The sequence below is a fragment of the Palaemon carinicauda genome, chromosome 6, assembly GCF_036898095.1.
Source record: "Palaemon carinicauda isolate YSFRI2023 chromosome 6, ASM3689809v2, whole genome shotgun sequence".
NCBI classification, from domain to species: Eukaryota; Metazoa; Arthropoda; class Malacostraca; order Decapoda; family Palaemonidae; genus Palaemon; species Palaemon carinicauda.
Window position 1 is genome coordinate 104,012,917 of NC_090730.1, and position 17,775 is coordinate 104,030,691.

General features: G+C 33.4%; 1 protein-coding gene across 1 annotated transcript in view; it reads left to right on the forward strand.

The window, feature by feature from the left end:
* The window catches only part of LOC137642153 (juvenile hormone esterase-like), an 80,851-nt gene that overhangs the window by 44,254 nt on the left and 18,822 nt on the right, over nucleotides 1-17,775 (forward strand). Inside the window, exons 7-10 of the mRNA XM_068374693.1 lie at nucleotides 3,909-4,056; nucleotides 10,449-10,624; nucleotides 11,022-11,184; nucleotides 11,674-11,803. Coding sequence (XP_068230794.1) covers nucleotides 3,909-4,056; nucleotides 10,449-10,624; nucleotides 11,022-11,184; nucleotides 11,674-11,803 — 617 coding nt within the window. The remainder of the gene's footprint in view (nucleotides 1-3,908; nucleotides 4,057-10,448; nucleotides 10,625-11,021; nucleotides 11,185-11,673; nucleotides 11,804-17,775) is intronic.

Here is a 17,775-nt window from a genome sequence, read left to right on the forward strand (position 1 = left end):
GATCGGAGTTTTGGGGAATGGAAGTGATGGAGAGACAGAAATTGAATATGTTTGAGATGACGTGTCTAAGGAGTATGGCTGGTGTATCTCGAGTATATAGGGTTAGGAACAAAGCGGTGAGGGTGAGAACGGGTGTAAAAAAAGCTCTGGGTGATAGGAGGATAGATGTGAGAGAGGCAAGAGAGCTCGCTAGAAATAGGAATGAATGGCGATCTATTGTGACGCAGTTCCGGTAGGCCCTGCTGCTTCCTCCGGTGCCTCAGATGACCGCGGAGGTAGCAGCAGTAGGGGATTCAGCATTATGAAACTTCATCTGTGGTGGATAACGGGGGAGGGTGGGCTGTGGAACCCAAGCAGTACCAGCTGATCTCGGTTGTGTCCTTTGTCAGGCTGGGAGGAACGTAGAGAGTAGAGGTCCCCTTTTTGTTTTGTTTCATTTGTTGATGTCGGCTACCCCCCCAAATTGGGGAAGTGCCTTGGTATATATATATATATATATATATATATATATATATATATATATATGTATATATATATATATATATATATATATATATATATATATGTACATATATATATATATATATATATATATATATATATAAATATATATATACACACATATATATATATATATATATATATATATATATATATATATATATATATATATATATATGTATATATAAAAATATATATGCACATATATGTATACATATATATATATATATATATATATATATATATATATATAAATATACATATATATAATATATATATATATATATATATATATATATATATATATATATATATATGTATATATATATATATATATATATATATATATATATATATATATATATATATATATATATATATATATATATATATATATAAATATATATATTTTATATATATATATATATATATATATATATATATATATATCTAATATATATATATATATATATATATATATATATCTATATATATATATATATATATATATATATATATATATATATATATATATAAATATATATATATGTGTGTGTGTGTGGGTGGGTGTGTGTCTGTGTGTGTATGTGTTTGTGTGCATTTATCCATTTTTATAAGGTAAGATAAAATTTCATATTAAAACAGTTAAAATATGAGAGATAGCAAGAGTATGTACTCTTTGCTGTGTAAGTCTAAAACGATAATCTCATCGACTGACTGGTATGTTTAGCTTCATCAGACACCCGTTGTTATTAATAATTACATTGTTCAATTCAAATTGCTATTTCTAGTTTCACTTTTTGACACAACTATCAAAGGACTACTGTTTTTAATTCCGTAGGGCCAAAGTTTAATCAGGAAATAAAATATAGCTTAGTCAGATATATACAACCAATTTTCATCTATTGGTCATCTAAAATATGATTCATTCAGTCATTTTAGATATAAGACTTATTATTATTATTATTATTATTATTATTATTATTATTATTATTATTATTATTATTATTATTATTATTATTGCTCATGTTCAACCCTAGTTGGAAAAGCTGGATTATATAAGCCAAGAGGCTCCAACACAGAAATTGTCCTATTAGGAAAGGAAACAAGGAAAAATCAAATATTTTAAGAAAAGTAACAATAAGATAAATATTCCCTACATAAACTATAAAAACTTTAAAAAAAATAGAGAAAGAGAAATAATATAGAATAGTTTGCCGGAGTGTACCCCTAAGCAAGAAAAATCTAACCCAAGACAATGGAAGACCAGGGTACAGAGGCTATGGTACTACCCAAAACTAGAAAACAAGGGTTTGATTTTTGATGATCCAATTCTTTTAAACAAAAGAGCTTTTCAATTTCATTGAATATCTATGTGAGTGACCAATGTTAAATTTGAAAATGGTGAATTATAAAACCACACCGTAAAAACCAATATTCAAGTTTAAATATTTATATATATATATATATATATATATATATGTATATATATATATATATATATATATATATACATATATATATATATATATATATATATATATATATATATATATATATATATATATATATAAATATATATACATATATTTATGTATATATATACATACATATATATATATATATATATATATATATATATATATATATATATATATATATATATATATATATATATATATATGTATATACACACATATATATATATATATATATATATATATATATATATATGTATGTATATATATGTATATATATATATATATATATATATATATATATATATATATATATATATATATATATAATCGTGAAAATTAACGTATAAAACTATATTTTCTAAATAAATGTTAAAAAAAATACAATTACAAAACTCTGTCAAGAAAAATCCAACATATTTCAATGATGTTTTTTTTATTTTTACTTGGGTCCCGTAAAAGAGTAGCTGCAAATATTTAATAATTCTTGCAATTTTTCATGCAAGAAGGGCAAGTTTATCAGCATAACTTCTATTATTCAAGCCTCCCCACCAAAAAAAAAAAAAAATCTAAACAGTTCATGAACGCACAAAATCAGATAGAAAAGGGTCTTTGGAGGAAGATATTTTATGGATAACTGAAATATTTTGCTATGAGTTTTCAATGTTTTTTTCATGTCCTCATTATATAACCTAAAAATTTTCGACCTTAGCTGAATATTAATAATCATTTCCTTAGGTGAAATTCAGATATAACTTTCCATCGTCTCTTCGTACGCCTATTGACACAAAGGCCCTCTGTTAGATATCACCAGTCGTCTCTATCTTGAGCTTTTAAATCGATACTTCTCCACTCATAATCTACTACGGTCTTCAGATACCCCAGCCATATAGGACTGGTTCTCCCAACTCTTCTAGTTTCTTGTGGAGCCAAGCTGATCATTTGGCGAACTAATCTCTCTTGGGAAATGCGAAGAGAATGCCAAAACCATCTTCATCTACCCCTCATCATGATCACATCCACATATGGCACTCGAATAATTTCTCTTATAGATTCATTTCTAATCCTGTCCTGTCTTTCAACTCCCAATATCCTTCTGAGGGCTCCCTTTTCAAATATACTAAATCTATTGGATATTCTTTCATTTATAACATTCTCATGTCAATAGAGTTACACTGATCTCACTAAACTGATATATAGTCTGATTTTAATGTGTAATTACAGGCGATTTGATTTCCAAATTTTACTTAGTCTAGCCATTGTCTGATTTGCCTTTTTCAATCTTTCAGTACACACTAATTCTAAAGACCCTATATTGGAGATTATAGTTCCTAAATACTTAATTGATTCTACCTTATTAATCTTTTCTCCTTTCAATGATATTTCATCGTCCATTGCATACAGCGTTCTCGTCATCTCTTTGTTTTTTCTATTTATCTTCAGCTAAACCTCGTGCGATATTTCATGCATTCTGGTAAACAGGCTTTGTGAATCCTGTGGTGTTCTACTAACTAGGAGAGCATCATCAGCATACTCTAGGTCTGCTAAATTCCTATCACCAATCCAGTCCAATCCTTTCTCCACCATCTCTGACTGTTCTATGCATTGCAAAATCCATGAGGAGGACAAACAATATAAGTGACGACACATTCCCTTGGAGTACTCCACTGTTCACTAGATGAAACTTGGGATAATGCATTTTGATAAAATATTGAGTTGTAGGTTCTTGCAGTTTTCCTTTATCATTTTTAAGGTGTTCAATAATCCTCAAAATTGGTAATGTCCCTAGCTTCTGTTTAGTGAGTCTAGTTTGATCTTGTGAAGCTCTAACAGTATTGTACATTGAGTTTTTCCGCTGGAACTTTACTTATTAGTAATTCTATTGAATCTTGATATTTTTTAAGGAGTATTGCATCTTGATCATAACAGGTGATGTCCTTGCCGTTTTACATGGTACCTCGAACTGATGGTGATTATCTGCCAGCGAATCCTGCTCAGATGTTAAGGGAGGGAATATACAACCAAGTAGACATAATGACTGGTCTCTGCCAAAATGAAGGAGCCAGCTTTATCTCAAGTAAGTTGAAAGCAAAGTCTATACATCTAAATAATTTTTGTTGTTAGTAAATCTCTACCATCCGTAAAAGGATACGTTTAAAATTTCTCAAATAAGTGAATAAAGGAAGTTACATATCACATTTGTTCCTCCACAAAATGCAGACCCTTGTAATATAAATGAGTTTACTCTGCTGCTGTCTGACTACGACCAGAATTAATGAAATCTTGGGATTCTGGTAAAATCTTATGGTTGCCAACATCTCACACATATAGGGTTGAAGGGACTGAGTCTGAAAAACTCAAATTACTAAAGTATGGCTGTCATTCCAGGTCAGTGTCTGCTTCAACGGCTGCTTACACTACACTTTATTTTGTGCTTTGTGATTTTTCTCTTACTAAGTATTTGTGATTATGAGTGTATCTCAAATAATATGAGAACCATTCTCAGTCATGAAGATAGTCCTTGTGATACCTTCATGAGCTGAGTGGAGGATATCCCCATCTTTTGTGTCCTCAGTGTGGTGGAAAACAATGCTCTCTTTCATCTAACCTACTTGTGATTTTTGCAAGAATTAGCCGCCGTCACAATGAGAGAAAAATAAAAGTTGTCAGAAGAAGAAGGCTAAAAGGAATTGTTCAGGTTCTGCCTCTACATCTGCTGAGAGCAAAAAGCGGAATCCTACCATCTCCAATCCTTATCTTTCTCTCATAGATCCTTCCCTAATGGAGTTTCCGGAGAAAATTTTATACCTACGGAGGACTGCCATTTAGAGCAACATGACAACTTTGTATGTGTTATCAACCATTGCGATTAGTGAATGTGAAATCTTATACAATAATAAAGACCATTTTTCTTCAGCTGTTAGCTAGCCAGTACAAGAGACGTTACAAATGCATAAGTATTGTCAGATTTCATGGAACTTTACAGGTCCTCATCTCTCCCCACTGTGTGGTTAGCATAGGATATCTTTGATTTATTTCTAATTTTGCAGATCGGGGATTTTTCTCATCCATAATGCAAGTACACTCCCCAATGGAAATTCTAAATGGATCACCTGCAAGTACTCTACCTTTGTTCGAAGTTGCATACTAGTATCCAGTTCCCACTCACAGCAAGGTTCATCCTCCTTTAATTCCAAGGGGTCCTGGCAGTAAGACTTCCCATCAAAAGTAAGCAGCCAGTAATCCTTCAAGGAAGTCCACAGTGTTTCACATTTTTTCAGGTAAACCTCACCAGGTATTACAGGCCTAGTCATATCGTCCAGGTGTGAGTGTAACATTAGCCCTTCACCTTTAGAACCATAAAAAAATTCCACACTCACTTCCCCAAGCAGGTATAGATAAGTGGTAGGGAACAGGCAATGAAGAATTCATGCACCTCCTTTTTCACGTGTCCCAGGGTAGACGGGACACCATCACATCTCCCTTGCAAGCGGAATATGAGGCTGCTATTTCATGAGCAACAACAACTCGTATTTACATGACAGGAAATAGTATTTCGTTTATTAGTAGATTAGTTTATACCATTTTAGGTCCAAGTAGAAATGGTAACTCTATGTTATCCACAAATATGCTTTTGCCTAGATCAGTAGAAATAGCTGCGAGAGAATTTAAATCAAGGCCTAGATAAGCACTAAATTTTAAAATAAAGCGGGCAGAACAACCATACACGCTATTTCCTCATATTGCACTGACCACGGACTTTCAAGACCATCATCCACGTAAGATAGAAGGGTCGGACTCTGCTTCAGATTATTCAGCATAAGGATATAAATGCTCTCGGTTTGATACACTACATTTGTCTTGTTCTTAACCGCAGGATTCTAGCTCAGAGGAAGGAGCCAAAACTGTTTCTCTCTTCTCCCTTCTAATATAACTATGAACATTTTACTAATTTTAATCAAACCCCTTTCTGTTTGGGTTCTTTTATTTCATCTCATACTTCAGTACACAGACGAGAGAGGAAAGATATTCCAGAAAGAGTAAAAAATCCCCAATCCCAAAACAGGAACTGAGTACTTTTGGGAGAAGACAGAGTTCTAGATATCTGGATCTTACAACTAATCATGATTGAGGACTCTCCTGAACAAATTACAGAGATGACAGTAGATGACTCAAGGGTTCTGTACTCAGAGCTACAATCATGAGATGCTGGGGAGGCCTCCCACATTTTAAAATATATCAGCTTGATTAGGTGTATAGAAAAACTTGGTAAACTGCCAAGCTCCCAAGTTTCAGATAAACATTGTACAATTGACAGACTTTTTCTAAAGCCTCGTAATAAGGGCCATATTCTCAACATGCTAGTTTCGAATTAATCCAGAGATGGTAGTGTTGTTACATAAACAAGGGTCTGATTCGGAGAATTTGCTAGGGTCGAGTTAATCTTAAAAATTACCCCCACCAACCTAATCAAGGCAAAAAAAAAAAAAAAAAAAAAAAAAAAAAAAAAATTTGTGAACTCTGGGCTCCCTTTCTGGTAAAGGATTTCCTTCCACCACAATCATGGCAGAAGCTCTTGGGCTATCTTTCCTCCCTACAGAAGGTTCTACCCTTCGGGAGGATGCAGCTTCGCTCTCTCTAATGGGTGCTAATGAGTAGATGGCCGGAGATAACAGATGCCACATTAGCTCTTTTGAAGATCCCCCATGATGTAAAGGCAGACTCCTCATAGTGACTAAAGGATAATAATCTGTTAGTTGGATCTCTATACATTTCCTCAGTTTTTTTTTTATTTATTTTTTTATTTTTTATGCTTCTCGCCAGGGATAGGAAGCCCATCGAAAGAACGAACAGATGTCAGTAAAGGGAGACAGTAAGACAAGTCCATCAACTTGAAATATATAAAATTGATTGTATGATACCTAGCGGTACTCCACTTTTTAGAAGACATTCAAGTTTCACTAGGTAGTGTTGATGAGTGACAACAAGATTTTATTGACTTATTAAACAAACGGGGCTTGGGGCAGGCATTGCTCTGTATTCCATCTGCTCTGCCAGCTAGTATTGGAAGTACAACGTTGGGCCTAAGTAAATGTTGTTCCCCTTTCTGAATGATTCATTTAAGGGAAGAGGAACATAACAGAAGAAAATCTCAGAAGACTAGGGATGATATTTGTTTCAGAATGGTCTTTGGATCTTGAATGGAATTGACATCTCCGCCTCGTGGGAACTCTCAGCTTTGAATAAGAGTTTGGAGTAAACATATTTACTTCAGGCACTTAAGCACCCTCCCAGGAGTGTGATTAAGGTTCTGAGGTCGCCAAAGAGGGCCCTCAACAAAGCTTCAGGTTAAGTGGTTCTTCCTTCTAGTTTTAACCTCTTCACTAATAGAGAGCGAGCTACATAACATAAAGTGAAGACAGGCGCAAACACAATATATATCCTCATTATATCATTTCTAACTTCAGAATTAGGAGGTTGTGGTGCAAACTATCTGGAAATCTTCAGAAGCACTGAAAAAAGAACCGTTGACTCGAACAATTATTTTCAAATAATTGTGTAGATATGGGGACTTAAGGTCCATCGTTTTTTTTTTCTTTGTTTTCTTTTTTATCTGAAATGTAATCTATGGCACCGTCGTCAGTTGGCTCTTTATGCTTGTTGCATAAGATTTTTCATTATTCTGACCATTCGCTGCATTCAAATCTTTCATGATAGTACCATCTTGTTTGTAATACTAGGTATGCACTTAATTTGAATATGTTGTTAGTATGCCAGAAAGCTTCAACTCAATCAATCAATCAATCTAATAGTTATGCCTCCTCCATCATAATGGGCAAGACTACACAGTATTTTAGAAGTTTTATTGCAGGTGTGACCAAGTTGTGGAATGATCTTCCTAAACATATAGTTTAATCAGAGGAACTTCAAATATTTAAAATCGCAGAAAATGTTTTTATTTTGAATAAGCTGACATAAGTCTTTTATTAGTGTATATATATAAAATATTCATTTACGTTTTGTTACGGTTTTGTCAGTGTTTTATTTTAAATGTTCATTACTTTTCATGTATCTCATTTATTTCCTTTTTTCTCTACCTCAATACGGTTTTCCATCGTATTGGATCCCTTGATTTGATAACATCTTACTTTTCCAACAAGAATTGTAGCTTAGCTAATAATAATAATAATAATAATAATAATAATAATAATAATAATAATAATAATGATAATAATAATAATAATAATAATAATAATAATAATAATAGACTAAACTCATCGATCCAGGAGGTAACTGATGATCCGGACAGTTTGTTACTTTGTTATGTAAGTGCAGTTCATCGTTACCATAAAAGAACTGCCCTCTTCCAAAAAGTCCATCCCTAACTTGTGTGAAAGAACACTTCAAAACAAGAAGGGTGTAAGCCAAAATACCATATCTTTCTGGAACGTGAAGTCAGTCATCCATGAAGAGATCTTTTGGAGAAGCACCGACTGGGGCCAGTCCCAAAGCTCTTGACACAAGTGCTGTTGCCTCAAACATAGTATTCCACAAAAACCACTCAGTAGCTGAGAGGTGTGTTTGGAAGAAACAGACAGCCTTCTTCAAAGCACATTAATTTAAAGACTGCAACCATAGATCATTGCATAGTTTCTTTTCGGACCCAATGGTAGCTGCACAACAAAGTCCGAGACTTGCAACTTTGCCGTAAGGTTAACCCTTGTCATAATCATTCATTAGTCATTATTTTCATACCTGTATATTATTATTATTATTATTATTATTATTATTATTATTATTATTATTATTATTATTATTATTATTATTATTATTATTACTATTATTATTATTATTATTATTATTATTATTACTTGCCAAACTATAACCCTAATTGGAAAAGCAGAATGCTATAATCCCTAGGGCTTCAACATGGAAAATAGCTCGGTGAGGAAAGGAAATAAGGAAACCACAAGAAAAGTAATTAGGAATCAAATAAAATAAGGAAATAAGGAAACCACGAGAAAAATAATTAGGAATTAAAATAAAATATGGAGATAAGGAAACCACTATTGCAATAATCAAGACCAGTGAACAAGGGTTTGATTTTGGAGTGTTCATCTTCTAGAAGAGCTGCTTACCATAGGTAAAGAGTCTCTTCTACTCCTATAAAAAGGAAAGTAGCCACTGAACAAGTACATTGCTGTGGTCAACTCCTTGAGGGAGGAAGAATTGTTTGGTAATCTCAGTGATGTTAGATGTATGAGGACAGAGGGGAATATGTAAAGAATAGGCTAGACAATTCGGTGTATGTATAGGCAAAAAGAAAATGAAAATGAGGTGTATGAAAGTATTATGAAATAATTTTTCCTTCTTCTCTTCGGAGTATCCCTTCTTTGAGAGTATCATTATTGAAGACCATTTATGCAATTAAGAATATTACTGTGACTTTATTTTTCAACTTTGAACATATTGAATTTACTTTAAATTTGTTCATAAAAAAAAAAACAGAATACTGTTCGGGTTTTGACTAAAGTCCCTCGCCTTTTATTCATGAGGCTTATATTCCGACCTTGCATCGAGATTGTCTTAATTTTCATTATTCGGGTCAAGGGTCAGACAGAAACCCTATCTTTTCCTGAGAATTCTTCCCACCTAAGAAAGACTCCCATTTAAATGACGACGGTTTGTATTTTACATTGGATTAAATTACGAATTTAAAATAATGATTTGTATTTTTCATAGCTATACAAACCTGAATCATTTAATCTACATGTCCCTCATCCACCCTTCAAGTCCTAAACATAAGCGAGTGATGCGGGTTATGCTAATTCAGCCGAGTGGGATGCTGGCAGTCACACAATGTTACTAGAATCCCAATATTTCCATGACTCTGGTAGTAGACAAACAGCATTGGAGTGAACCCATTCAAATAATTAAACGACTCCCGTTAGTATAGCTAGGATAAATGCAAACTATTTTTTAAAGATTTGTATTATTTATGTATGAAAGTGTATATGTATGTAACCCAGTAAAAATACGTATCTGGTGAGCATGTATGCAGTAATGTATAACCAAAAAATTAAATTACCTGTGCAGTATGTGTTACGCATTTCCTGCCCAAAGTGAATAAGATATTATTTCGGTTATGTTTCATTTGATTTACTATTATATCTTCTTCTGACTTTAATTTATTTGATATCTTTGTTTAAAAACTCTATTAGGTAAATGCTAGATCTAGGCCCTTGTCTAATTACTTTAAATGTGTTTTTTTAGCAAATTATAACTTCTTTAGAGGCTAGATTGTTTCATTCTGTTAACATGGTGGCATTTGGTTTGCTGAATTTCTCCTGTATCTATTTTACAATCTCTCCATTTTTCTTGTCCCTTCATTTTATTCATTTCTCCATGCATATTATACACCACATCTACCTTGGAAGTATTAGTACACATGATTACCTCCACCCACAGTGTACTTAATGAACGATACGGTAGCGAAAGATATCCTCGCCAATTTCGAGAGCAACGGACCTAAACTCCTCTCACTTGATAACCAGAATGATAAGATGTATCTCACTCGCCGAGCTTTCTATCATTACTTAGGAGACATCGACATCTCATTCAAATCTGCCGATAGATTTCAAAAGGCAAGTTTAAAAATATGTTCATTTCTGAAGTATAAATGGGAACCTATTACCATTAAGTCAATTGCAGGCTTTTAATGAACTTTTCATAGCAAGAAAATGGTGAAATGTTTTTGAATTTCTGATTATATGTACTTGAGTAGTGTTTTTACTGCTTCAGAATAATCTTATTTTTTTCTTTTTATTCATTTACATGGTTAAGTATAGTAAGCATATAGATAATAAAAAAAGTTCGATTTTATAACCATGATGTAAAATGCCTAAGATTCTTGCGAATTGAGATTATCAACCTAATTTCTTACTTGACAGAACCTTGGTGTAAGTTTATTTTCTTTTCCCCCTTGAATAGGGGTATAGAGTGAGTCCTCTAATAACCATTTTTTTTTCTTCATTTCCTAAGCTAATCTCTGATGCATTAATGAATGTGGCACATGATGAAGTGACTATACAACATGCACGTGATGCAGCATATGGCAAGAAGACCTTCAGATACGAGCTACAACACAGAGGGCAAAGTTCCTATCAGGATCTCTATAATGTGTCCACTGGCCATAATGACGAATGTAAGTTCCTCAGAAAATTATTTGTATCTTGCATTGTGTATGTGCGAATTTGTGGTTGATCCCAAAGGATGCTGGTATATGCATGAAAATATTAAGCCTGTACAAGTAGTTTCCCTTTTACAACTCTCTTCTATTCCTCTTAAAAAAGAGCATATTACAAACCAATATTGTTAGTCCTGTAACCAACTTTTAGGTATTGTGGAAAATAATTACCTCACCCAAAAATTATATATATTTATAAATATATATATATATATATATATATATATATATATATATATATATATATATATATATATATATATATATATATATATATATATATATATATATATATATATACACTGTACCGTAATAAAGACATAAAATAGATTTTGGGAGAATACAAGTATGTACGGAATAAGTTAATGTATTAAAAAGTTGATGTAGGAATCCATAAAACACAGAAAATAGGAAATAAAGGGAACTCTTCATTTTCTCCCTTTCTAGGGGTTGCTCATGCTGATGACCTGATTTTCCTGTTCGATTCCCTATATGGGATTACTCCCATCAGCCGTGCAGATGATTTGTTCCTGCAGGAAATCATGATTGATCTCTGGACGAACTTTGCTATAACAGGGTAAGATGCTTGTTTAAAAACCTGGGAAATCAAAAACGTTCATATAATCATCATCATCAATCTCATCATCATCATCATCTCTCATCATCATTATGTTTTGTTAATCAGAGTTTTCGTAGACTTTTGATTACGGTGTGGATGGATATCTGGAATGCATTCTTCATCCTAATGAATCCATAGGTTTTCCCTATTTACCGTTTTTCCAGTAGTATGTAATTCTACAAGAGTCCTAGAGCTATTTTTGGCATTGAATCATCCCGGATTAAAAAATAAAATACTTCTGCCTAGTCCTCGTAACATTATGAGCACAACCCCATTTGAAATTCCCATAGCATTTTCATTTCATTTCATAAGTGTAGGTATAATTTTTTCTCTTCTATGAATCCTACGGTACTGCGATAAATGGGCAATATGTATTTCCTTAGTTTGTTGACCAGTGAGTTTTGCTATATTCCTCGTATCACCATGTTTTTCCTTGTACTGGTCATGTGCTTGTGCTTCACTTGTGTTATTATTATTATTATTATTATTATTATTATTATTATTATTATTATTATTATTATTATTATTGTTATTATTATTATTATTATTATTATTATTATTATTATTATTATTATTCCACGTCCATAACAACATTAAACATAAGAAATAATCAAGAACAGTAAGATAATCGGCTGTACTCAAGATAGCAGAAGATTTTGAATACTTGAAGCTCTACTTATACAGAGAGAAAAACCGTCATTTGATACTACCCAGGAAATGTTCCTTCTCCCTTCCTGTCAAAGGAACAACACACTAAGGAGTAACCCTACAAACCAAGACATCTCCAGCCAAGACAACTCTACCGATCAAGACACTACCGACCAAAACTCCTTAGACTAGCAACTGGTGAGCATGCCTAGTCTTGATACCCTCTCGGCAAGCGCTCCCACTAATCAGAGCCCAGCTGCTGGAGGACAAGATGGTGACTCATCACCCATGAGTGAGTGGGAAAGTAGTCTGACTAAACTAATGCTGCTCTCGGCTACTAGCTTAGCCAATGAGGACCCACCATTCTATCAATCTCAATATTCACTCCACCCACGATGCCCGATGTAAATTTGCCACATCTGTGCCTAAGCCAGAATTGTCATATATGAGGACGTAGCTATCACCGTTTCCACCATAATAATATTTACAGGTTAGGTAAAATTTACAAGTCGGACAAAAGAATACAGTGAACAAGCTATGCGTTTCGGGTGTGCTGTCTCCTTTCCTCAGGCTTGGGAGGTGGAAACGATTTCGTTATTGAACATTGCCTGGCCTTCACGGCCAGGCACGGACTCTTGCACTCTTGCAGCCCGTAGGGTGGAAATGGTTGTTGTTGAAGATTGCCTGGCCCTTTTAGCCAGACACGGGCTTTAGCAATCATGCAGACCGTAGTTCTTGCTACAGGCTGCAAGATTGCAAAAGCTCGTGTCTGGCTAAAAGGGCCAGGCGTTCTTCAACAACAACCGTTTCCACCCTACGGGCTGCAAGAGTGCAAGAGCCCGTGTCTGGCCGTAAGGGCCAAGCAATGTTCAACAACGAAATCGTTTCCACCTCAAGCCTGAGGAAAGGAGACAGCAAACCCGTACGCGTAGCTTGTTCACTGTATTCTTTTGTTCAACTTGTAAATTTTACCTAACCTGTAAATATTATTATTATTATTATTATTATTATTATTATTATTATTATTATTATTATTATTATTATTATTATTATTATCGAAGCTATAATCTAAGTTACAAAAGCAAGATGCTATATGCCAGTGGAATCCAACAAAGGGAAAATAGCATAATTATGAATGGAATCAATGAAATAAATAAAAAAAAATGAAGTAATGCACAATTAGAATAAGATATTTTAAGAACAGCATCAACTTTGATATAGATCTTTCGTTTATAAACTATAAATGCTAAAAAAGAATGAAGAAGAAATATAATATATACTAGATTGCTCCAGTGTATCCTCCAGCAAGTGAACTCTATCCCAAGACAGGTGGAGTCAATGGTACAGAGGCCATGGCACTACCCAAGAATAAAAACAATGTTTTGATTTTTGAGCTAAAGAGTCTATTTTATCCTTCCCAAGAGGAAAGTAGCCCCTGAACATTTACAGTGCAGTAGTTAATCCTTTGACCGAAGAAGAATTGTTTGGTAATCTCAGTGTTGTCAGGTGTATGAGGGAAGAGGAAAATTTGGAAAGAATAGGCCAGACTATCCGATGGAGGTATAGACAAACGGAAAAAGAGCCGTAACCAGAGAGAGGATCCTATGTAGAACATTCTGGTCAGTCAAAGGACCCAGTTACTCGAGCAGAAGTATCCCATAGGGCAGCTGGGCCCTGGCCAACCTACTACCAATAAAACAACCTCACAGCAAACTCAAATACTAATAGACAGCAACTCGAATACCTATAGACAGGACTTGAATGTTTATAGACACATCAATCTCATATGCTTATAGACACAACAAACTCAAATGCTCACAGACACAGTAAATTCAATACTTATAGACACAGGAAACTCGAATTCTTATAGACACAGGAAACTCAAATGCTTAAAGATGCAGCATATGCAAATGCTTATAAACACATCAAACTAAATTGCTTACAGACAAAAAAAAAATAAATGTTTATACATACAAAACTCAAATGTTTAGAGACACAGCAAATTCAAATGCTTTTAGACACAGTAAAATTAAATGCTAATAGACACAGCCAACTCAAAACTTATAGGTGCGACAAACTCAAATTCTCATAAACACATCAAACTCAGATATTTATGCAAACAGCGAACTCAAATGTTTATAAACACAGGAAACTCAAATGCTTTTGGACAAATCACACTTAAATGCTTATGCACTTTAAAACTCAAGCGCTTATGGACGCCGAAAACTGGAATGCTTATAGACAATAAAGTCAAATGCTTATAGACACAGCTAATTCGAATACTTACACACACAACAAACTCAAATGTTTGTAGGAGTACAGTAGTAGAAACAGAAACATCTAGGAAAAGACACTTGCTTTCCCACTTGTCCCATTCACTGACAAATCATTCCACCATGGACAAAGATTTTTACAAATGTCAAAGCAAAAATTTAATGGTAAAGTGGGTTACGGGATCTTTCTTTATCATGCATTTAATTCTCTTTGATATTATGTTATTTCCATCTATTGCACTTTAAAAGTATCGAGTTATTAGAACTTGATCTTTTACTGGCATTGCAAAGCCGTCTGTTTCTAATTTGAGTTTCCATATTTATACTAACTGCCATATTTCTATGTTCATTGTTATTTTTTTTCCTTACCATCCTCCTTTTTTTATTATTCCTTTCGTATATTTATATACATATGGGTCTTTATCTTCCTTAACAGTTTTTTCTTCCCATGCACTCAGACATTCATCCTCACGGATTTTAGGTAATGCTCATTGCTCTGCTTCTGATGATAATGCAGTCCTTTATGCTGAACAATCTTTTCCCCTTCTCTACATATTGAAAATAGTTTTTTTCATGTTTTCCCGTAAGTGCAGTGTTTCGTAGCGTACATATGTTTCTATCTATACTAAATAGTTATGAATTCTTCCAACCCATTATTCCTGCAATTTACTTGGTTACTGTAACTGCCCAGTTGTTAATGCTTTTCAACGTACTTTCAAGGGTAAGGTTTGACTTAAGTATTTTCATTATTTTTTTGTATGTATTCTCTCATCCTCTTTCACTTCTTCTCTTGCTGTTTGATTGCTTCTAACCCTAGTAGTCCCATGGATTTATTTCCAACTTCATATACATTCTTGTTAATGTCTCTATGTTGACTAGAGTATGCGTGGAGCTCTTATCTCTGCTGATTCCACACATGTAAATAAATACTCATTGTAAAAGACTTTGATATTCTTCCTATCTTCATAAAAGCTCTTGCGCATAGGTGCACTGTATTACATTTTGATATCCTCAGCCTTTTCATGTCCTTCATCACAAGAAGAAGGATGTGTTGTATTACACCGACGCAAATATACTTTTTTATTTGTTGATTTCAACCACAATATGTCTTCTTCATTGTGTTTTCCATTAAACATTTGGTGGTTACACCATTACCTCATCCACGACCTTAATGGATGCAGGGTCCTCTGTTTTCCCCATTTCTTTTGGCATCATGTTACCAATAATATTGGAACACTACTTTTAGAGGTATGGATCCCTAATTGTGCCCTGACTTATATGGCATGCTATACCAGGACACTGCCTCAATTAGGGATATTATAAATCTTTCACATATGACCTTAACCATTATATGACAAGGTGACAGTTCCCTTCCACTCGGCTTATACACTGCCTTGAACAACCCCCTGACTTTCCACTTGTCGAGTATGTCTTTGGAAGCTTTTGAACAGAAAGTAGTGCAGTTATCCAACAACAGCTTGTCCAGTAGAAAACACTCCACGATAAGTGCATCTGAAGCACCTACAATTTCGAACAGTCTATGATGATGTTTGAGAGATGTTTATTGAAGGAGGGAAATTTTTTTTTCATGGAATGTAAATGTTGCAATTTTAAGTCCATCTATATCAAATGTGTTAATATTGGTTAATGATTTCCTACTTTCTTATAATTAAATTAACTCCTTTGGAAGGTAGCAGGATGCTTAAGGCACCAGCAACTTATTGAGATACTACCGCTAGAGAGTTATTGGGTCCTTTGACTGTCCAGACAGTACTATGCTGGATCCCTCTCTCTGGTTATGGCACATGTTACTTTGCCTATATATATATATATATATATATATATATATATATATATATATGTATATATACATATATATATATATATATATATATATATATATATATATATATATATATATATATATATATATATATATATATATATACCAAATAGTGTGGCCTACACTTTCTACATTCTTCTCTGTCCTCATACACCTGACATTACTGAGATTGCTGAAACAGTTCTTCGCTCAAGGGGATAACTACTTCACCGTAATTGTTCAGTGGCTACTTTCCTCTTGGTAAGGGTACATGAGACTTTCTACTTATGGTAAGCAGTTCTTCTAGTCTTGGGTAGTATAATAACCTCTGTACCATTGTCTTCCACTGTCTTTGATTACAGTTCTCTTGCTTTGGGGATCACTCGGGCACACTATTCTATCTTATTTCTCTCCTCTTGTTTATTTTCATTTTTTTTATAGTTTACATAAGAAAGATATAATTTTATGTTGTTACCAATCTTCAATTTTCTTTACTAATTTGATTGTTCATTACTTCCTTTGCAGTTTATTTATTTCCTTGTTTCCTCTTGTCACTGGGATATTTTCCCTGTTTGAGCCCTTCGACTTATAGCATCCTGCTTTTCCAACTACGGATTTAGATTGTAATAATAATAATAATAATAATAATAATAATAATAATAATAATAATAATAATAATAATAATAAAAATAATAATAATAATAATAATAATAATAATAATAATAATAATAATAATAATAATAATAATAATAATACATGATTTTACCCTGTGGCAACATTTACTTGTTGGCTGGAATTAGCAAACGTCAAAACTTCATATTTCAAACTAATACAACCTATGATGCCTTAAGCAATACTTGTTCAGTAGGGGATCCTCGGAAATAAAACTTAAGATGCCTCTTACTTTATGATGAATAATTTGTGTATTCTTGAATAGTGTACAATGAAAGTTATGGCAAAAGTTCCTGCTTCCTGGCTTCACAATACACACCATAATGCTCAAGATGTGTGTGGGCATAGTACTTGAGTCACTGTCAAGCATTGGTACCTAGGGCAGGACATCATTATTAGCTGAAACCTGACCTGACAACACTTTCTTCTTCCTAGATACTCCCCTAATTTCCATTGCCTTATTATATAATGAACTACTTCCCTCATTGAGTAAATAAATCCTTAATACTGTTTTT